At 35.4% G+C, this 22,887-nt stretch overlaps 1 protein-coding gene across 50 annotated transcripts in view; it reads left to right on the plus strand.

The window, feature by feature from the left end:
• LOC149077705 (uncharacterized) overlaps window positions 1-22,887 on the plus strand; it is a 115,781-nt gene that overhangs the window by 20,517 nt on the left and 72,377 nt on the right. For 49 of the 50 annotated variants that reach the window (XM_089245291.1, XM_089245297.1, XM_089245310.1 and 46 more), the window contains exons 5-15: window positions 987-1,208; window positions 2,864-2,887; window positions 5,493-5,720; window positions 6,684-6,743; window positions 7,504-7,728; window positions 12,253-12,444; window positions 13,492-13,698; window positions 14,511-14,699; window positions 15,674-15,862; window positions 20,013-20,201; window positions 21,951-22,139. In XM_089245291.1, coding sequence (XP_089101417.1) covers window positions 987-1,208; window positions 2,864-2,887; window positions 5,493-5,720; window positions 6,684-6,743; window positions 7,504-7,728; window positions 12,253-12,444; window positions 13,492-13,698; window positions 14,511-14,699; window positions 15,674-15,862; window positions 20,013-20,201; window positions 21,951-22,139 — 1,914 coding nt within the window. The remainder of the gene's footprint in view (window positions 1-986; window positions 1,209-2,863; window positions 2,888-5,492; window positions 5,721-6,683; window positions 6,744-7,503; window positions 7,729-12,252; window positions 12,445-13,491; window positions 13,699-14,510; window positions 14,700-15,673; window positions 15,863-20,012; window positions 20,202-21,950; window positions 22,140-22,887) is intronic. The other variant, XM_089245309.1, reaches the window with a different exon arrangement.

The raw sequence follows: 22,887 nt of genomic DNA on the forward strand, positions 1-22,887 counted from the left end.
TACAATGGTTTGCCTCTTCTTTGATATTACGTATAACAGTTTATTCTATTATAATGGTTTGTAATTTTTTCAATCCTCCCAGCAATTGAAGAAAACCAGGGAAGTGCTGGGTATTTTTGCTAGTAACACATTAAATGCAATGCAAACTGTTAATGTTTATGACATAATTTACGTTACTATCACATTTCAAATTTAACGTCCATATTTTAGCTCGAGCTATATCTAAACGGATGAAAGGGTGCTCATGTTGAAATAATGGAGTTTTATGTAGCGCAAAAATTATCATAAACATCAATTATGCACTGTTTGTGCTGCATTTTATGTGTTACTCGAGTTTTTCGTTTCAAAGCGTCACCTGAGAGTGAAATTTTAACTCTTTTTTTATTTATCAAAAAAGAAACACACTAGGCCACACATATCAGTATTTTTGTGAAAACCGTACCTTTTTATATCAATTGGTTAATTTGTTATTAATTTTTAAAATGTGCTCAGGACATTTCGTCTATCCTGTATATTATTTCTGTACCATCTGGTCGTAATTCACTGCACTTACATTTTCCTATGGATGGAACCCCGCACCAATCAAGGTTTTTAGTCTTTGGAACCCTGTGACCCCACAGCCTGCAGTTGTCTCTTACCAAACGATACTCAAGCTCCCTAGTCGACGGGAGGTATTAATAACTCATACCCTCCCACCATCTACGTTATTCTAATGTAAACATGATAAAAAATATCAAGTCTCTGTTCAAACCTCAAGCCTCGTGTACTCACAAGACACCACGTAGCTCTTCTTTGAACCCCCCTCCCCCAAGCTCAATTCCATGTCCCTCTGTAAGTATGGTCTTCAAAACCTTACGATATACTCCACCAAAACCCAGATATTGTGTTTTATGTTATACGCAAGTATTGTTATATTTTTTGATCGACTGAAAATTGAATTTGAATGAATAAACGATTTTCATGGGAGGTGTGTGTTGTGTTTCCAGTGTGCCACTACGATGGGAAAACGTTCCAAATTGGAGAACAGACAGAAAGTGGCTGCGTCCCTTGCACGTGTGAAGAAGATTACGAAGATCCTACGAAAGCAAAAGTGGTATGTGCTGCTGATGGTTGCGCTTCAGACATGTTTGAAGACCCTCGTCTCAAGGATGGACGATGCTACCACGTATATGAAAATGGCTCGTGTTGTGCTACTGGAGTGAAATGTGGTAAGTTGGGAATTTTGAAATTAGAATTAATTTTGATTTTATTACTGTGACATGAATGTCGCTCTCCACTTTCGGTTTCTCGTTCCGTTCGGCATATATACGCTCTAGCGAAGGAAAATCTCTATCTCCTCTGTAGCTTAGTGGTCAGAGCACTCGTCCGGCAATCGAGGGACCCTTGTTCGACTCCCGGTAGAGGCAGAGATGAGTTTTTTCCTTCCTTAAAAAAAAAAAAAAAAAAATTAACATCTCAAATAATAAATATCTTCACAACATCCAGTCTTCTGTATATCTTGTATTTTATTACTGTTGTTCAACAGGTTCCAAAAGTTATCATCGAGGGCGTGAAGGTGGTGTTACTTGATAAAACAATGAATGCTTATTCAATTACATTTCACCTTAATTCCACCGTTCTATTTGTTTCTGTTCAAGATGCGTTAATCCTATGCATATTTTTTTTATCTCAAAATCTATATTTCACGCGTGATAATTACTGGAAACTTAATTATTGGAAAAAAATAATTGTAGTGTGCGTGGGAAATTTCTAAAAATCATTGTTGTACAATAGGCGAAGTCACATCATAACATTGTCGAACCTGACCTCGCTCAAGGTCATCGAGAAAGCATTGTTGTTGAACAATATACTTGTTATACGACGCGGTTGCTAAGTGTAACAATGCTGTTGGTTTAAGAAACAATTGACCGAAATGGCCTCCAGAGCGGAATATGAAGGAACTGTTGATCCTAGCAGGAACGTTTTTAATATATAGTATCTATATTGATTTCGGTGCTGTGTGCCGCAACATTTTTTGCGTGCCAAAGATTGACAGGGACTCACCCGATTTCTTATCCCGAGCGGTCATTCACCCACGGCTCCATTACCTGCTCCCTTGCTAAAGTTGCCAGCTAGAGCAGATTATTATCAGACGCGGTATCCAGAATAAAAGTTAATCACGGGACTCCACATGACAATGACTTTCCCTAATCCAGGGGCTTTTACCCCGAGTTCTTAGTTCCACGGACCCTTGGCACTAATAACACGAAATCGGCGGACCTCCTGTACCAATAAAATGAAAGCCAGGGACCCTTTATCTTTACAAAATAATATTGGGTAGATAGTAATCTAAAAGCAATGAGCTGGTTGTTTTCTCATCCCAACTCTCGGACCCCTTAAAATCTCTCCAAGGACCCTAGTAAAAAAAACCCTACTTTAATTCCTTATATTTATGTTTTCATGAACATTTCCAAAGTTGAAGTGCAACCATCTTGTTTTATTATTGCAAAACAAAACAAAAAAAAAGTTTTAATTTATCATTACTATTAGAGGGAGTGCAGGTCCCCCTTCCCCAAAACGTAGGGCTCAGTCGAACCTGTCGCACACCCTTGAGGGTGTGTATGGGGTGATTCCTTTCCACCTTTCTTTTGTTTTATATATAATTTCTTCAGATGTTTGGAATTGAGAGGGTGATCCGATTACTTTGAATAAATTCTACGAAAGCCTCAAAGTTAAAACGGGAGTAAAATATTGCAAAGCTCAGAATTTGTACGAATTTTGATATTCTCATCAGTAGAGCTAAGTCAATTGATTTTTTGTGACCAAAAAATTTCTCTTTGTAATTATTATCAATATTTCACAATATTTTGCATTTTTATTTCAGATGATGCCAACTCAGACTACACTGGTGAGAAAATGATTTTTTTCCCTCCTGCTTATTTTTAATGGGACTTTTTAAAGGAAAGGAAAGTAAATTAGTGCACATAAAGCATATTAATATACGTATTGGTTCATGAATTTACTCACCTTCTCATCTCACACAGTACTAGTAGGATCCCACAAGTAACATTTTTGTTTGGAGGAAAGATGGAATACATATTTCGGTCTTGGTGCATGTATGTAATTATCTTCCTCATCACATGAAAGAAGGTAGATGAAAATGAGCGTGAGAGTATGAGACATTAGATCTCTTCGCAGACGTCGAATTCATAGTTCTTCTAGGATGCTGCTTGTCTAAGTGATGTAGAGAGTAGTCATATACACATCAACCAAGTGACAGCAGGCGGGAGCATAACAACTACCCTTTTCTCCAGAAAAATTGTCATTACTAGAGCCCGAACTATATGCAAATGAATCAATTTGCATATAATCGTAGCCAAAATATGAAGTTATCGGTTTTTTCCCATCACAGGCGGGATTTAGGGAGTTAATACAGAAATGATTTGTAACATTTTCCCAAACATCAACTGTTTTATTGTAACGATATTTTTAGAGACAGCGTCAAAAATGTTCATTTGTTTTAGAAATAGTTATTTCAACGCTATTTCTAGAGAATATCTATTGTTACTGGTGTATTTCGCAACTGAGCAACTACGACTAACTAGAATTTAAAAATGCCTAAATAAAAAATATGTAGAATATATATTTACATATGCAGTACATACACATGTGGTGGTATTTGTAAGTGACTATGCACTAAGAAATATAAAATATGAATTTTTTTTAAAAATATATCTCCTTTTTTTTTGCATGGTGATTTTTTAACGCATATTTCTCTTTTTTGGTAAATATTTTGAAATTTTTAACTTTTTCGGATTTTTTAGTGCATGTTTTGTGTTCTTTAATACATATTTAGAGATTTTCTAGTGCATATTTCCATATTCCGCCACTTTTTTAGTGCAAAAGTCCAGGCTCCACTACTCTTTGGTCCCCTCTCCTACATTACACAGCACTAATGATTTCGGCATAATGAATCGAAAAGTTTACGAATAGGTTTCATCGTCAAAATTCTTGGGGAGTGTTTTTTCATAACTATTAAAGTTAAACATTTATTATATTTTTGTTTAAAACTGGTAAAAATACCGAAATTCTTCAGCTGGGTCTCAATGATTCAAAGTGAAAGAGACCACCTCAGATTTGAGATATCTGATAGCTTAAAAACAACAAGAAAATGTGCAAAATATTAGTTGTAATTAAAATAACTAATATTTTACACATTTCCTATTACGAAAAATACACGCATGCGAGCTATAGACCATTTTTATAAAATTTTCGCGCCGCACACGGCGCAAAAGTTCTGCTCCTAGGAGAACCCGGCTTTAAGCCGGTCGTCCACTGGAAGCGACTTGAAGCGATAAACAAGTCGCGCGCAGTTGTCTGTATTCGTAAGACTGATTCCATTGTACAGAAAAGAAGAGAGCGTCGTACACTACAAAAGATCTTTCCCAGCGACAGCAGCGGACGACCGACCAAAATCGAAAGGTGTTAAGCGCGTCTTGCCTTATCTGCGCAGGCGCAATGAGGTTGTTTAAATTTTTTCGCTTGCTCTGTTTTTTTTCTCTTCCCTTTGATCGGTCTCTTTCTATCTCTCTCTCTCTCTCTCCTTTCCCGCGTAAACATGGAAGCTGAATTGATAATTACCGTGTATGGGTTGTGATGCGGTAAGTAGGTAGTAACCGATTAAATATTATTCATTTACTCCCAACATCAATGCCTTGTAGGAATTTATGTTGGATGTCTCATTAAGTATGGAATCAATAAAAATACAAGTCCTCTGGAACCATTTCTCAAAATTTTAGTTTAGCAATACTTCTGCAAGATTATTAACGAACACACGGAGTGTAGTCGTGAATTCAGTAGCGTCTAAAGTTCACTTTCATTGGATGACGTCAGCGCACCTAGGCGTCTGACTCAATGTCGACTGTTATCACTCGCTTTGCTTGCCGCTTGTTGTCGCTGCCAGTGGATGACCGGCCTAATTCATTACGAACAGGATTGCAAAATTCCTTTCATACTGAAATCACTTGTATTTGTGGGAAAAAACTGAAGCAATTTGCGCTCTTGGGAAAAAGTATATAAGATGCTGTATTGAGAAGGAAATTCTAAATATCTTAACGCCTGAAGTTATCCAAAACTTTGATCTTCCAGGATTCCGAATTTTCGAAACTTTACTGCAGTGGCTCTTAATTATTGCCTCTATCTGGACAATTCACAGATTATTTGAAGGGTGTGCGTGTGTGAATGTCAGTTAAAGTTCGCAAAGTACTCTAAATTTTAATTTGAAGATCACAAGGGGTTGTGGCCTGATCAGCTATATCTATTTGGTGTAGGTTTTTGAGGAAAAATAAACTTGTGTGATTATGATTTGCGCACTACTATTACGATTTTGACGGACAACTTCCGATTCATTTAAACACCTTTTTGTTTCGCAAACAAACAATTATTTGATGTAAAATGTCGCACAATTTTTTTTTCCGAATGGAATTCTTCACACAATTTATCTATCATTTCAGATAAGATCACTTGTGTGGTTGACGGTAAAATCTACCACGATGGTCAAAAGATTTATCCTGAGGGCATGCCATGCAGCGAATGTTATTGCAATGAAAACTGGACCGGTGTCCATGGCAGCACCTGCCGTCAAATAAACTGTAACTTGTTAAATGACTTGGACTTACTTCAAAAAGGATGCTTACCAATATATCACGAAGGAACTTGTTGTCCTGTAGAATGGCATTGCAGTGAGTGAACCCCTTTTTCTTACTTAAGTTATATCTATTATATATAAAAAAAAAAAAATCGGTTTTTTATTCTATATATAATCTCTTTCTCTCTCCAGGTGTAAAATTATATTAACTTCTAATAAAAATAGTTTATTTGTGCAGAATTTAATGTTTGCTAAAAGTTCATCCTTGGTTACATTGTGTACATTGTCATTTGGTCATTTGAAACCTTGCTGGGATTACGCTAAAAGTTTTATAAAAATTCTTTTATTAAGCAAATGCAACCAATAAGCTTTTTAGTTGCATTTGCTTGAATATAACCGATAAGCTTATTGGATGTATTTTTCAGATTTTATAAAAGAACTTTCACAAAACTTTTAAAGTGTAATCCCGGCCTCCTACATTGTCAAGTATGATATATTTACAGGATGCATTAGCTACCAGCACGCATTACATTTTACTGGCGATTCATTGATCCTTGATCCTAGAGGCATTATTCCTATCAGGCGCGGATCTAGGGGGGGGGGGTGATGCATCCGATTCAGCCCTTAGATATCATTTTAGGGCTGGCGGTATTAGCCTATACAGGGTTAGCATAAATGAATTATACGATTTTAAAAATTAATGTTTTCAAAACTATTGCTCATAATATAATCAGTGATACATAAAAATAAAGAAAAATATTCCAAGTTTTTTCCGTTACAAATGTGTTCGATGTGTCAACCCTTCGTAACACGACAAACATCTAATCTGTAATCAAGTTCATTCCGCACATCTTGCAGCATCATGGTCGATGGTTTAAAAAATGGTTAAAAATGCAGCAGCTTCAAGTTCATTGAGTGGTTTTTGGTAATGGTAGTTTATAAACAATTGAAGAGTGACTAAATCCAAAGTGACCAAAGTAAATGAATCACATTCTTAGTTACTTTGATCGCTATATATTTGCTCTACTTACTATTGCTATTATCTCTCTTCCTTTAGTAACTGGAGAAGAAACTTTTATTCCTGTAATGAATGCTTTTGGTGATTATGATGATCCAGGTAATTTTTTTTCCTTGCATATGAATCAAGTTACATTCTATTTACGATTGCAACTTATTGTGATTATATTTATGAGTCTTGAATACATGATATCCCCCCTCAACAATTGGGCTGACTGTTTGAAACAATGATCCATATTTTATCAAAATTTTTTTTATCTTCTGAAAAAGAAGAAAAAAAGCACTCACATACAATAAATTGGTGCCCACCCGGGGGCGGTGCTACTTTTTAAGTTGCCGTCACTGTCCCCGGTTCAAAACCGGGGGAGAATATGGATAAGATATTTTTTCGCTAACGAGCTTGAGGCGACCACCGTTAGATGGCGCCTTCACTTTCAACCCAGCTCATTAATGGTAGTAAATTGCAATCTAGCGATAAGGCCATAGTTGGTGTTTGATGAAGTAGTCGTTAAATTAAATTGTTTCAGAAAATGATTGCGATGAATTTGATCCCTCCAACTGATTTATAAAAGGCAAATTAAGAAATTTTCCTTACTAAATTTTTTATTGCCGAAAAAAGGAAAATCACTGAGAGTTAATGGGATAATTAGAAATCAGGTAAGAGACATTATCTCGATGTTATTATCCTATTTACATGAAAAGTTTTCTATGTCTACAAAATCCTAAGAATATGACAATAAATAAATTTGATGACACTTTTATTGTAAATCAGAAACCATAAAATTAAATTGAAAGAGGGGCTTCATACCACACCATAATTGCTATATATTCTCATTGTTTATTTATTTTTCTAATTTCAGAAGGCAAAAATAAATGCAAGTTTGAGGACAAGAAGTACAGCATTGGATCCATTCTCAACATCCATCACCCCACTCATTGTGTCAGCTGTACATGCATGACTCCACCAGATTTCACGTGCATTCATAAGCGATGCCCTCCTCCACCAAACAATGATTGGATCAACTGCAAGTCAATATACAATGAAGGCGAATGTTGCCCAAAATATGACTGCGAACAAGTAACTCGTAAGAAAACTTTGAATGAGCTATTTCATAATCGCAACTGCCATAATTTTCAAAGTCCTATGTATTTATTTCAGTCAATTTTTTTAAAAATGAATTTCATGTTTATGTAGTAGTAATTGATTCAAAAGTTTCATTCAGGTGATTACCCAATTTTCTTATGGAAAAAAACAACAACAACAAAAAACCCTGATATTGCACGAACAACACAAGCAAAAATAAAACAAAAGTTGTTTTTTGTGTTTAAAAAGAACTCCAGAAATCCATTCAATTGAAGGTCAAAAGAATTGTTATTATTACTATTATTATGTTTTCCATACCTTTCCATATTCTGGTTCATTTTGATTTCTATATTTTTTCGCTTCGTAAGATATTGTGTGATAATAATAGTTTTCCCAATTCTTCCAGAATCATTCTTGTTTTCATGTTTCGTTCGGGTTGAGTTCTCACTATTTTCAACCTGCCACATCAATTCATATTACTGAGAGACACTAGTGATATATTGTAACTCATACATGCTCACCCCCATGGCTAACGGCTCAAATGTGACTTCGAAGTCATGTGATATGGCCCCGCAAGCTCAAACCTAATTTTGTAAAAATAAACTTGGTGTCACATTTTTTTAGATCACTGAAGTGACATATTTACAGATCATTTTAGTGTCCCACGCAGATCACTTAAATACTTAGCCCGTGACACATTTACAGATAACGTGACTGATCCGCGGCACAATTCCACATTACTGAAGCGGCCCGCAGTATATTACAGATTACTCAAGTAACCAGCGACACTGTTTCAGATCACTTAATTACATAGCCCGTGAAACAAATACACAGTGTAGTCTTCCTCAACTTCAGCAATGAAGAGCTGAAGCTTTTCTATCTGAAGTATGTTTCGCCATAATATCCAGAATGTTTCTTTCTGAGCAGATGGCGGCTGTATGCTGAGAAAAAACATGCCTCTTTGTACTGTTGCCACCTTGGGCGATTACTGTGAAAATTAAAAGCGGCTAAAATGTCTCTACTCAGTGAATCATGCTACTACGCATGTTATAAAGGAAGAAAACTTGTGTTCTTTGGGTGTATTGATTTGCGCTCCTGCCAGGATTGCAGTAAAGACCCGGGTTTGATTCCTATTGGAGACAACACTTTTCTTTCCGAAGTTTTCCTCGACATAATATTCAGAAAGTCTCAAACTCTTGGATACCAATAGATACTTGTTATTTGGGCAATTTGAAAGTTTACTGATTTGTTCACCCAAGTTTCAAAATTAGGAAGAGAATTATAGACGTTCCGTCTTCAAATATGACAGAGATTTTCAATAGGTATCAGTAGAGATCCTTGAAATACCATGTTGACTCATCCATTATCTTGCTCAAAGATAGTGGAAGAAGAGTGTTTTCAGTACTATAGCCATAATTCAGAGGCTCTCAATCTTTTCTGACTCGCGGAGCCCTTTTCAGTGTATAATTTCCATGGCGGAGCCCTGTTTAACTTGAGGAGCCCTTTTAGTATATTATTTATATGGCGGTATACTTTAGGCATCTTTTTTTGTTTATCAAATTTATTGATTTATTTTATTATCCTCGAGTAGCCACGGAGCACCAGGGAAGTGCACACGGAGCACCGGTTGAGAACCGCTGCCATAACTGATCGCTGCTCCTTAGGTCGATCGTCCACTGGAAACTATTAGGAACGAAAATAAGTCGCGTGTATGCGCAAGACTACTTGACCACGACTTGTTTTCGCTTCTAGTAGCTTCCAGTGGACGACCGGCCCCATCCTCCCCTTGTTTTAACGATTTTCGACACATCACTTGAATTTGTTCAAAGATGGATGACGAGTCCGCTCTTCTTTATAGCCTAAGGGTACGTCCATAGTGAACCGCTTCTCGCCACTCGCTTTATCGCGGCTGAAAATAGATCGTGAAAACTCATTGCGGCGGCCATAGTGCGCCCGCCTACCTGCTTTTACCGGCTTAAACTGCTTTTACCCGCTTTAACCGGAATGAATTGTTATTTCTTTTTCTCGCTTGACCGACTCACCGCTTGCACTTTAAAACGGATACTTTCCTCTAAGTGTTCGTTTTAGAGTGGAATAGTAAATCGACGGAGTTGATTGACTAATCGTTGATTAATTATGACATAATAAGAGCAAAATCGTTAATCATCAAGTAATTAAGGAAAATTAACAATTATAGTGAATCCTATTGGAGTTTTTGTGAGAATTAATTATTGTCAATACTAATCGTTAACTAGATATGACATAATAAAAGGGATATCGGTGATTAATCATTAATTAAGGTTAATTAACGATTATACTGAATCCAACGGAGTTTTTGTGACGGATAATTGTTGCTAATTCTAATCGTTAATTAGTTATGACATAATAAGCGAAATCGTTAATTAATCAAAATACCGTTGGATTTCGTTTTAGCGTTTAATTCGTTAATTAACTAATTAAGTTGATTAACTAATTAACGATAAAACGAAATCAAACGGATTTTGCCGTTAATTAACTAATTATCGGCCAGTTTAGTTTTATCGTTATTAGTTGATTAGTTAATTATCGATCATGATTTTAGTTTTATCATTAATATAAACTAATTAACGATAAAACTAAATCAAACGGAATTTTGTAACGATTAATTCTCGTTTTTCTAATCGAAAATTTGTTGTGGCGCTAAAAGCGAAATCGCTGATTTATCAATTAATTAATTAACTATAATTAGCGATTACACTAAACCTATTGCAACTTCAAGGCGAGTCCATGTACATATTTTTTGTTGTCAACAAAAACACAATAGATCCCCACATGATAGCTCTATGATGCCAACTGCTCATGCAAGCAGACGCTCCCGCGAGCGGTGCACTATAACCACCACCGGCTAGAATCGCGCGACGTCATCTCGCCTTCTACAACTGCCGCGGTTTAAGCAATAAAGCGAGAAGCGGGAAGCGGTGCACTATGGACGTACCCTTAGGGAGAATTAAGTACGAATCGTCACTGAAATGAAAGCTTTTATATCGTGAAAGTGCAGGTTCGATCCGAGGATGGTCACTCATTCGGTAGTCGGCCGAAGCTGGTTTCCTGTCATTTGAGGTGCAAATGCCAACTATCCTCTACCTTATTGAAAAGAAAAAAAAATTGTCTTCGTAATAAAAATTGTTTGTGGTGTACAGTTGCGATAATTGAAATAAACTACGTACACAAAAAATAGAATTTGCAACCTAAAAAAAATATAAAAATTACGAAAGATATTTGAATATCAAAACTTTAATCGCTAAAAGTTTCTGATGAAATCTTTATCTTAGACCAGGGTTCTTACATCAACAAACAAAACCAACGTTGCCATTCGAATTCACCATCCTGGACTATAGTTCACCAACCATTTTCAATCACTGCTGGATGAAAGTCTCCTCTAAATTTTTCCATTCTGCTGTGTCTGATGCTTTAGCCATCCAGTTGACTCCTGCCACTTTCCTGATCTCGTCAATCAATCTTGCGTGAGGACGCCTTCTCGGACGTTTAACACCACGGGGGTAACCAATCTAGAATACTTGTGGTCCATCTGTTGTCCTGTCTTCTTGCAATATGTCCAGCCCATTTCCATTTCAAACGTTTGATTCTTCCATGATATCATATACCTTTGTGTGGTTCCTTATCCAAGTGATTCGTTTTCTGTCTCTCCTTGTGATGCCTAGCATACATCTTTCCATGCTCCTTTGTGCTGCCTGTAGCCTTCGTATCGTCTTGCTTGTGAGTGTCCATGTTTCGGCTCCGTAAGTCAGAGCTGGTAGCACACACTGGTTAAACACTTTTCTTTTCACGCATAATGGCATGTGGCTTTTCAGAGTTACACAGTTTTTGCCGAAAGTGTTCCATCCGATTCTGATTCTTCAGTTCATTTCATTAATGATTCCGTTTTCCATGGTAATTTCTTGTCCCAGATATGCATGGCTTTGTAGTTCTTCTATCTTTGTGTTGTTGAGCAAGATCGTCTTCTTCAAAGCAAAGGAGTTGAAAATCACTTTAGTCTTTTGCAGATTCATTTTCTAACCCACCTGAATACTTGCCTTTTCCAGTTCTTGTATCATTTCTTCTAGTTCGCATAGATCTAGTCTGGATCTCCCAGTTCGATTCCTCAGGACCATAGTTACGTGTAGTTAATTAAATAATTAATTGAAGATTTATTATATTTACCAACACGAGATTGGGATTGAATATAATCTTAGTTGTATTGATAAATTCTCGGTTTGTGATCGAAATTTAATAAATTAGAGTCTGGAAAGAAATTAGAGTATGCGAGTCCGCTATCGAGAGTCTCCGCTAACGGCGAGGGAAATATTTCAAAGCCATATTACCGGGACCGGGGATCAGAAAAGTGTCCGTTAACATTGAGTGTCCATTAGTGGGGAGGGATATTTATTATTTTTTAATTACAAAACCGAAACAACTTTATCAAAAAAATATAATAATAATTGTGTTCTTATAAATTTTTTTTTTTGCTCTCTTTTTATCTAATCAGCATCTTCCACATGCGATCCAGTTAGATGCCCAGACTCGTGTTCAGAAGTTGTGTATGCTAATGGCTGCCCAATGTGTCGGTGTCAGGATCTTCTGTGTGCACTACCGAAGTGTCCATCTGAATGCACTTTAGACTATTTCTCTGGTTCTGGCTCTTGTCCTACTTGCAATTGTCCTGGAAGAGATCCGACAGGTGAGGATTGATTTAAAATTTTCATTTTGTTAAAAGTTTTACCCAAAAAATTAAGACATAACAAATAAAGAGGACAAATGAAAGATCGTTCAAAATTTATCTTCCAGATATTTCAATCATCTGATTTTTTACGTGCAGACAAATTACGCATTTTGGACGCCTCATCTTTGTTTATTTTTGTTTGTTTGAAATTGTGAGATATCCAATAACCCCAAGCTGAAATAAACTGGTGGGGGATGATTCTTTGCATACTTTATTTCATAAGAAATAATTTTGTGATAAACATATGCGCGTATTTTTAGAATTTGAGTTCAATAATGTACTTTTATAGAAAGAAGCGAGGGAACTGGGAGGTATTTTCAGTCAAAATTTATTGTTTAATAAAGAAAACCGAGTATTTGTATTTGATTGAAAAGCTACAAAACGTCTGTTTGAAAAAGGATTTCGACAAGATTTAGTTTAATTTAATGAAAAAAACGTAATACATAATTCGTGCTGTCAGATATTGGCTCTTTACATTTATCCTTATTATGTACAGTATGTGCTTCAAAACTAATTGTTCAAGAACTGTACTTAGATACAACCATAATCTTAACAAGACTTAATCTTAATTAGACAACCATAATATTTTTTATGGGTTGTGTATTATATGTTACTAATAATTTTTTTTGGAGATATATGCTTTGCTATTGGATTGTTGTATTTTGGTTATATTTGACATTTACATTTTTTGTGGGCATCTTTCTTCAGCTACCTCATTGGGTAATTTGCCTGTTATGGCCTTTGTATTTGTATTTGAAAATGTATACAACGAATTCTGTTCAGTACAATACAGCGGAAAACTATTCATTTACAAAATGAGAGAAGAAAACTTCATAATGAAAAGAAACGTTTTATTTGAAATAAGTAATAAATAGTACAAAGATATAAATAAGAGCGTTTGGCTCTGAATTTTGTTGATTTGAAAATAACGACGCAAAACAAAAGTTTTACATTGGAGAAAAATGTCCACTAATATTGAAGTTTTATTCTATGTATTTGTTTCAGTTGTGCCCAGATGTGCACCAGTGCGATGTGGACCGCAATGTCATGAAGCTATTAGTCCGCAAGGTTGTCCAATGTGTGTATGTGGATCTCTTTGCTCACCACCTAAATGCGATCCAGGTTGTCACGTGGAAACCTTTGTTCTAGAAGGGCAATGTCCAAGCTGTGTATGTCCAGATACACCCGGGACAACAAATTCTTCTAACCTACGTGAGTAGTAAATTGCAAACTTAATACTAAAAGCTTAATTTAAATGTTCTCAGCTGAAACATATTCTGTTGGAATAGTTGATGTTTTCAAAAGATGATATCACTCTCTGCTATCCATGCGGAAGTTTTTGCCTTCGTATGTATAGCAGAGAGTGACATCATCCTTGGATAAGTCACCATCTGGTGGCAGAAATCAGCAATTGTGAGCTCTGGCCTGAGTTACGTCCGACCGTCCATGTACGGTCCCGTTCAGCACACAGGAACTCCAAGGAAAGATTGAGATTCACTGTTTTTGCTCTCACTCGGCAAGTGAGAGGACGTCGGTTCAATTTCCCGTAGGGACAGTTGAGTTTTCTTTCTTCCCTCTTCACATTCATCTTCGCATCAGCCAGCTGTTAATACCCTTCGTAGTTGATATTTTGTATGATAAAAAATTGATAAAAAAATAAATGAGCTGATATATAATTACATAATTACTAGGTCTATTATATTTATGTAGCTTACAGGATATATTTACCAAGCCTGGTAGGTGGAAACATAATCCTAATTAACTGAAATTTCAGTCTGGAGAGACTGTGGATTACCAATTCATTGGTGTGCTTTATCACCAATAGATGTGTGTATATCTTTGGTTTTTCTTAACCATTTATCCCCTTTTCAAATTCCTGAAGGTCTTTTATACAAAAAATTTGATGCACAGTGAGCTGTGAAATTGTATAAAAAACAGATTATTCAGAAAAATTTTTTTCTATATTCTTCTCGAATCCAAACTACATTTATTTTATTATCATTATTTTTTTACTATTTTTGCAGTTCCAAAAATTATGTGTGCTCCAGTCAAATGCGGATCTTACTGTGTGGAAGTGACCGGTCCCAATACCTGTCCGATGTGTGATTGTGGTCCACTTTGTTCTCCTCCAAAATGCGATCCTGGATGCAGACTGGAAGCCGTGCCTTCATCTGGTCCTTGTCCTGAATGTATCTGCGACAAATTACCTCAAAGTAAATTTATGTTTAATTCATATATATCTTTATATCCGAGGATTATACGCAGGAAAATACGGTAATGGGAAAAACTACGTTATTTATAAAATTTTTTACTTATTCCAAATGAGATCCGACTCGAAAAATGGTCACAAAATTTATTTTATGCAAATAATCCTCAGAATAATATTGAGTTGCTCTAATGTTTTATTTTAAAGCTGATTACAGAGGTCTACAAAAACCCTAGTTTTTGAAAGCTTTTTTTAGTTTCGATTTTTGTCATTTTCAGTGCTGATTCCAAAAATGCAATCCATTAAATAGTAAGGGTTTTCACAAAACGATTTCATATATTTTGGGGGAAATAACCCAAATCCAAATATTTTGGAATTTTTATTTTATCACCTCAGAAATACATGCTTCACATTTATATCCTAACTCTGTCATTGTACTGATAGTCCCTAAATTCAGAGAAATATGAAATACATATGATTGGATCATTCAATGAATCGCTTCGTTCAGCGAAATATCTTTGAGTTATGAATATATAGTAAGTCATTGCCACAGTATCGTTGTGATTTGTATGCCGCTTATGTATTACCATTGAAATTTGATTTTCACTTCATCTCAAAAAGTAGAGTCCATCTGACAAAAACCAATGACAGATTCGGAATTAGCACCCAAAAACTACCATAAAACTCACTGGAATATCTTTGGAAATGATTTACTATGTTTGTTTATAACGCGTAGTTCCAATGTAGTTTGTATGCTGCCCATACATTATTACTACTGAAATTTAATTTTCATTTTATCTCCAAAACTGACGTGATGGAATTTTTTTATGACTTTTCCAGTAACTAGCATCGAAAAAACTACTAATTATATATATTTAAGAAAGCTTTTTCATCGTACACCTATGTTATCTATAATTTCCCCCAATAATATACATGTATACATATATTTTTTTGATTTCTCTCCTGTTTTTATTTTTTTAGTTATTCAATGCGCACCAGTGCAATGCACTGGGAATTGCCGTGAAGTGAGAGTTCCTAATGGTTGTCCTATGTGCATGTGCGCAGATATCTTGTGCTTACCTCCTAAGTGCCCTCTCGGCTGTGAAATAAACAGAGATGTAGTACCTGGGAGTTGCCCCGACTGCCGGTGTCCACCAACAATTCCAATGGGTAACTATTTATTTAATAATATTTTAATGCATCGGAATTAAGTGGCGTCACTTCAATTCTTTTCCCAAATCTATAAAAACCCAAACATCGAGGGAATTTTATCATTTTATTTTGGCATCGAGTTCGGATTTTGCCAGTACATTATGAGATTCTCAGAAATCAACATAAACCTTTATTGTATAGTAAATCCCTCGTTGGACGTTCAGACTCACTACTGCATTATGATGAGAAAGAGTTCGGCAGATTTTAACAAGAAATCCAATCGATTTATGCTACTTACGAATTGTTTTTCCCTTCTTCAAACCTATTGCAATAAATTGAATGTGACTGAAAAAAAAAATTGGTCATGCTCAGTTTACTTTTCACTTTTTAGTCTTTTCTACCATCAAAGAAGATTCTTAGCTTATTTTGTTACTATTAAAAAATATGTGCAAAACATCATAAGCCATTAATCTGTTTCTTTCCTTGGACTAATCGAATTTATATGAAATGACATTGTATTGCATCACAACAGAACCATAAGTTAATTATTTATTTATCTCGCACAACAGGCATGTGCACAATTTCAGTGAAGGGGAAAAAAAAACATAAACAGAGCACAAATAAATATTAAAAAAATACACTAATAATAAAAAAGTTCAATGCAAATAAATATAGCAATTGACTGTATTAGGTTTTAAAATAGACAGTGAAAAAATTTCTGAAGTGTGTCCATGTGTGAATGTAATTGAAAAAACTACAAATACAAAAACAACGCCACAACAAGCAAAATGCCCAACGAGGTGGCTGAGAAAAAAGATGCCCATAAAAATATGGATGTCATATATTTCAAAAATATAGCAACCCAATTAAAAATGCAATTACAAACATATATATATACATGATAAAATATTATACATTGCCCATAAAGAATACTTATGGTTGTCATATTCTAATTATGGATAGCTTCTCGATTTACTTCAACATGTTTATCGTATTTATTTTTAAACGTGTCAATTGTGTTAGAATTTACAACTTCCGGGGGTAAGCTATTCCATTTATTGACAACCCTATTAGAGAAAAATTCTCTGCGACACCATAACCTCACATTGCCCCTTACCAATCAATACTGGTGTCCCCTTGTAAAAGCAGTCAATTGACGGTGTACTAATAATTCATGGTCCATCCCATTGAAAATTTTAAACACTTTGATCATATCTCCCCGACACCCGCGTTCATCCAATGTAAACATATTCAAAAAATGAAGTCTCTCTTCATAACTCGTCTCGTGTGCCAATAAGGGCAAGAGTAGCTCTTCTCTGCATCCCTTCAGCCAAGTCTATGTCCCTCTGTAGGTATGCTCTCGAAAACCTTACAATGAATGAATGAACGCCAGAACTTTGCCACTGGACTTATCCCGTTGCCGAGATCTCTTCCAGCCCAGCTTCGTGGCAGAGTTTGGAACACTTTATTTAGTGTCAAAAAAAAAACCATACAAACTTTTTTACAACATATTTTCCCCGGACAATTGGGTACTTTCGCGATTAACAAATTTTGTGGTGATCGAAAACCTTACAGCATACTCCAATCAAGGACGAAGTAAGCCGTGAAAAAAGAGGAAGAGTGACTGTAGGAGAACGCGAAGAGACCTTTTTCAAAATGAAACCGAGCATTCTATTCGATTTTTTGACCACAACTGAGTAATGCTCAGAAAACGTAAGCCGCTCGTCAATGAGAATTCCCAAATCGGTGACCCTAGTTGCATCCAGGATTGTGACACCATTGAAGTCGTAAGAGAACCGTGGGTTATTAGAACCAAAATGAGGGATCATGCACTTGTCAACGCTAAACGTCTCAAAAAAGTTTAAATGCATTTATTGTCAATGTAATTTATCGAAAAAGAGAAGGATGACCACATATCAGCAGTGTGTCCATTATTTATATACAGCAGTGGTTCTCAAACTTTTTCCACAAGCGGCGTCCCTTTCTCTAACCAACAACTTATCCGCGGCTCCACAGAGCAGTATAACAAAGAATCTTTTCGAAATACCATTGTCAGAGTCCCCGTTCTGCGCGGCACCCCCCTTTCCCCCCAAACCTAGCACAACTGAGGTCCATCGCCACGGGCAGTTTACTACCTAGTGAGTTGTGTCGGAAGTGTAAGTATATGTACCTAACAGTCTGAGTAAGTATCTAGTGTCGTGTCTGATTTTTTAGTACTGCCATCTATATCTCAGAAGTGAAGTGAGTGAAATGTAATGATTGAATATTTGTACCGTTTGTAGGCCTGCTGCTCTCTGTGGCGAGACTTTTTTAACGGGAAGATCGGCGGCACCCGCTGACAAAGGTTGGTGGCGCGCAGTTTGAGAACCCCTATATAGGGAGTATAATTGGGAAATTCCACTGGGGTATCGTTGATCCTAGAGACATACTTCCAATTAGAAAATGCATCTAAATAATGTGTGGGACTCAACTACGTCAATCATATTGCAAAGGGTTGTAATAGTTATTAAAATGAAAAAAAACAAAAACCAAATAAACAAAAAACAAACTTTTTATACGGACAGTCTGTCCTAAAAACCCCAACTCGACAGTTGTTGAAAGGCCAACAAAAAAATTCCATGTTTCTTAGTGCAATATTCGATGAGATAATGTTTACTCTACCCACGTCACTCTACGCAAGTTATTTTCCTAAAATGTTTTGTAATGTGTGTTTCAATAGGGCATTATTGAAACACACACATGTGTTACATTCGCGTTTCAGGCATAACTTAGATAGCAAAACAAGATATCCAAACAGTTGATAAAAAACAGGAAAATTTGTACATTCGTGCTTTCTGCATGCGGCAGATGATATCAAGTTAGTACTTTTACAGGGCGACTTTTGAAATCGAATCACCCGATTTCAAAATTGCATATTTCTGAAAAATTGCAAACACAGATTAGAATGAAAGTAATATGCGAATATAAGAGGGAAAAATGTGTCTACGCTTTATGAGCAATTTTTGTTAATGATCGATTTCAAATGCAGAATCATTTCGAAATCGGATGATTCTTAATCACCCCGTATACGAAAAATAATGATTATACACCTCGATATACTTCCATTTTGCATAAGGGACACTTACGTACATTAAAAAATAAATAAATATTTATAAGATATTAAAAAACATTGAATATCTTTGGAAGTAAATTTCGTCCAATTAAAATCGAAACAAGCGTTCGGAAAAGGGATTTAAGGATAACGTGTTCACTAGCAAAAATCGCAATGTTCCGAAAAATCAAGACTTACTGTCAGCCAATGTGGGGGGTCGCGGGGCATATGGTCAGCCTATGTAGGGGTCGCCGATAAATTTTTTGTTCAAAAAGGGGTCGCGCTTAAAAAAGTTTGCGCATAAAAAAGTGGAGTTTTTTTTCTGGCTTCAGGAGAGACAGAGCAACAACTTTCGAGTTGGGTTTTTGAGGACAGACTGTCCGTATAGAAAGTTACTTTTTTAAATTTTAATAACTATACAATCCCTTCCGATATAAATAACGTATCTGAGGTCTACACGTAATTTTGATATTTTTTTTTATAATTAGAGTTTCTTGGATCAACGGTTCACCTGTAAAATGTAGCCAAAGCATTTTCCTTACTACCCTATATATGCTGCAATGTAGTATATAAAGCATATGTACAATCAGTATTGGGTGCCCGAAACTTTTAGTTCGCGCGCTATATTTTACACAGGATGACCTTTACGGCCTCCATAAGAGATAAATAACATTTACGCAGGTTGAACATCAGTGAAAAACACTAATAAAATTGGTTTGAAAAATTTTAATCGGTGCTGAGGTTCTTTTTCCATAGTTATCAATGCGCCGAATTGATGATGATGCATCATACAATTTTTTTCCATATGCATGTTGCCTAAGAGCGCAATAAACTTTAAAATAATGATAAATTTTTCGAAATCACTTCTGTTGTCGGTTGAAATTTTTGAATTTGTCAGGAGCGTGGCCGGAGTTTGTGCAGCCGCGATTTAGAAGAAATTATCGTATATTTGACCCGATGATTATAAAAGTTCATGCAATCATAGGCAATTCATTTGTCTCGCCAATTCTGCCTTTTTTAAAAACGTTAATTTTTGTGTTTATCGTATTTCATTTATTGACCTTTTCTGCTCCATAGAAAAGCCAATTTGCGACCCAGTGAAATGTGGTCCACATTGCCGTGAGGCCGTCAGTTCCGAAGGTTGTCCGATGTGCATTTGTGCACCTTTATGCTCTCCTCCTAAGTGTGCTGCTGGTTGTCATTTACAGAAAGAGGTTGCAGAAGGCCAGTGTCCGGGTTGTGAATGTCCTAAAGACGATGCAAGAGGTATTCAAGTCTATTTTACAATGTTTCATAGTTGTAAACTTGTATCGAGCCCTCCCGATATATTTGCCGCAATCTTTATCATATCTATTGAAAAATGGGTCTGAACTATCTCAATAGTTCCGATAATAATAGTAATTTCTTTTAAAAAAAAGACGTTTCTTTTCTCCCTAAAAAAATTATTTCTGTTTATTGACAGAAAATTAAAATTGAAAATAATTATATTATATATTACATTATAAATTATATTATGAATTTTTTTAAATCATAAAAAAATACGTGTAAAGAAAAATGTTGAACGCCCCTTCATATCCCATGGGAGAATTTGTAACAATTTTAATTTGATTTGATTTTTTAGAATTTATGAGAAATAATTTCAGAATAAATCAGAAGCAATTCAAGGAATTAAGAGAAATAACTTCAGGATAATTCTGGGATTATTGAAAGAAATGATTTGATAATTATCGAAAAAAAGGAATATTTTCAAAAATTGGTGGAGGAAGTTATTTCATAATTATCGGAGGAAGTTATTTCATAATTATCGGAAAAAGTTATTTCGCGATTCATGAAAATTCATAATAAATGAAAAATATTTCCAGAATTCATAAAAAATACTTTCGCAATTATAGGGAAATATTTACAGAATTATTGAAGGAAAAATTTTCAGAATTAATATTTGATAAAGGAAAGGAAATAGTTTAAAAAAATTCTGAAAACTGGTGAGTTTTTTTTTTTTTTGCCGATTGATGGCAACGTTTATTAATTGCCGTTTTTCTGTATTTTGGCGCATTTAAGATCTCAGTTTTCTTAATCAAATCCGGTCATAAATTCACGATGAATGTTTGTATCGTGAAAGACATTTTTGTTTACTGTTATTTGCAGTATCAGCTCTTTATGTTCCAACCATTGAGCAATTGCAGTATTAAAACAAGTTTGTCATAAATTTTATTAAAAAAAGGCACCGACTGAGTAAAATAATCGCGAGGGTGTCTTAATTTTACAGTCCGTCTCAAAAGTTTAGTTTTACTTTTCTTAAAATAACAAGAAAAATGCGGCGAGTATAATTAGCACCTTTTAATAGATAATGCCTGAAACATTTCTACATTTATAGGAAAAACAATTTCTACGAAAGACCATTTATAGTATCAAAAAATGACTGTCTCAAAAATTTAGAGAAAATTCAGATTTACAAATATTACAAGTTTTTAATAGCTAATGGACTTTTCATTTTTTCCTAACAACCTCAAATACACTATCCTCCGTGGATCTTATTAAGTTCTGTAGGGTTTCAACATAAAAACTGTACCATGCTTCCTCCGATAGAGCTCTATATACAAGTCGACAATTTCTTTTTAAATGAAACCGATAGCTTTCCGCTTTTATACAATCACGTCTCTGATACGCCACATAGACGCAATCTTCGAAATTTGCATATAATCGGAAGTTTTTCTAAACTTTTGAGACAGCTGTTTTCCAAAATTTTCAGTTCAAAAAATCCAAAACTTACTTTCTTTGACAATGACCGAAGTTTAAAGTAGGTTTTTACATTCTGACAACAAGCAAAAAAAAAATCAAAATTTGAAACGGTATCCATGGTGTGGTTAAAAATCTATAGTGTCTAAACTTTTGAGATGGACCGTATTTCCGATATACCATAGCCCGATATTATATTTGGGACGCGGGTGCAGTTATTTGAAAGTCTTGATGCCAATAATGAATAAAAAACCAGCGAATGATTCTTTTTATTTTCAGATTTTAAAATTGAGTGCGGGACAGTGAAATGTCCAATAATGTGCATAGAGGCCCGCGGAGAAAATGGTTGCCCGACATGCGTATGCGACTACCTGTGTTCACCTCCCAAGTGTGGTTATGGTTGCCGACTCGAGCACGCAACACCAAACTCACCATGTCCGCAATGTGTCTGCGACGCAGTTTCAGAAAGTAAGCATCCCTATATGCAATTAAACATTTTTTTTTATTTCATACAGAAGAGGTGAAGGAATAAATTTACAAAACATTTACAAGCTTTTCTGTAGTTTTTTCTTTTTAAATTGACCTTTGAGAACCAAACACACCCCGCTTCCCATCTCATTGAGATATCGAAGCGTTCCTGAAGGATGGGTGTGTTTTTAAATTGACCATATTTGCCAGTCATTTTCTTTTTAGAAATCCTTTATTTTGTTTCTTAAGGGTTCCTCACATTTCTGTATCAAGCTTATTTTATCCATAGAAACAGTTATGAAAAATTCATTTATACTAGTGCATATATTAGTTTATAAGACATGTTATGTGATAAATATGGTTAAAAATTAAATATAGTAAAATTACCAAAATCGCTAAGCATTTTGGTAAGTTTAATAAATTTCCATAAATTTATCACTTTTACCGGTGATTACGCATAGCACCCAAACGCGGTTGGTAAATTTAATAAGTGCTAAAAAAATTTTTACCGGCGCTTATGCATAATACCCAACTGTCGCGCCGCTGGTAAAAATGATAAATCATACTATATGATATAAATATACATGATAATTCATACATTTATTGTTTGTTATATCTGGTTACGGTCATAAAATTTGTTATCATTATATCGGGGTCCGACTATATTCATCACACATATTAGACTCATTTGGATATTTCTTCACATTTATTAAATTCACCAATTACACTATAGTATTATGCATAATCA

The sequence above is a fragment of the Pholcus phalangioides genome, unplaced genomic scaffold (assembly GCF_987345545.1).
Source record: "Pholcus phalangioides strain wild (caught in Gottingen) unplaced genomic scaffold, Ppha-v1.0 ptg000015l_1, whole genome shotgun sequence".
Lineage (NCBI taxonomy): Eukaryota > Metazoa > Arthropoda > Arachnida > Araneae > Pholcidae > Pholcus > Pholcus phalangioides.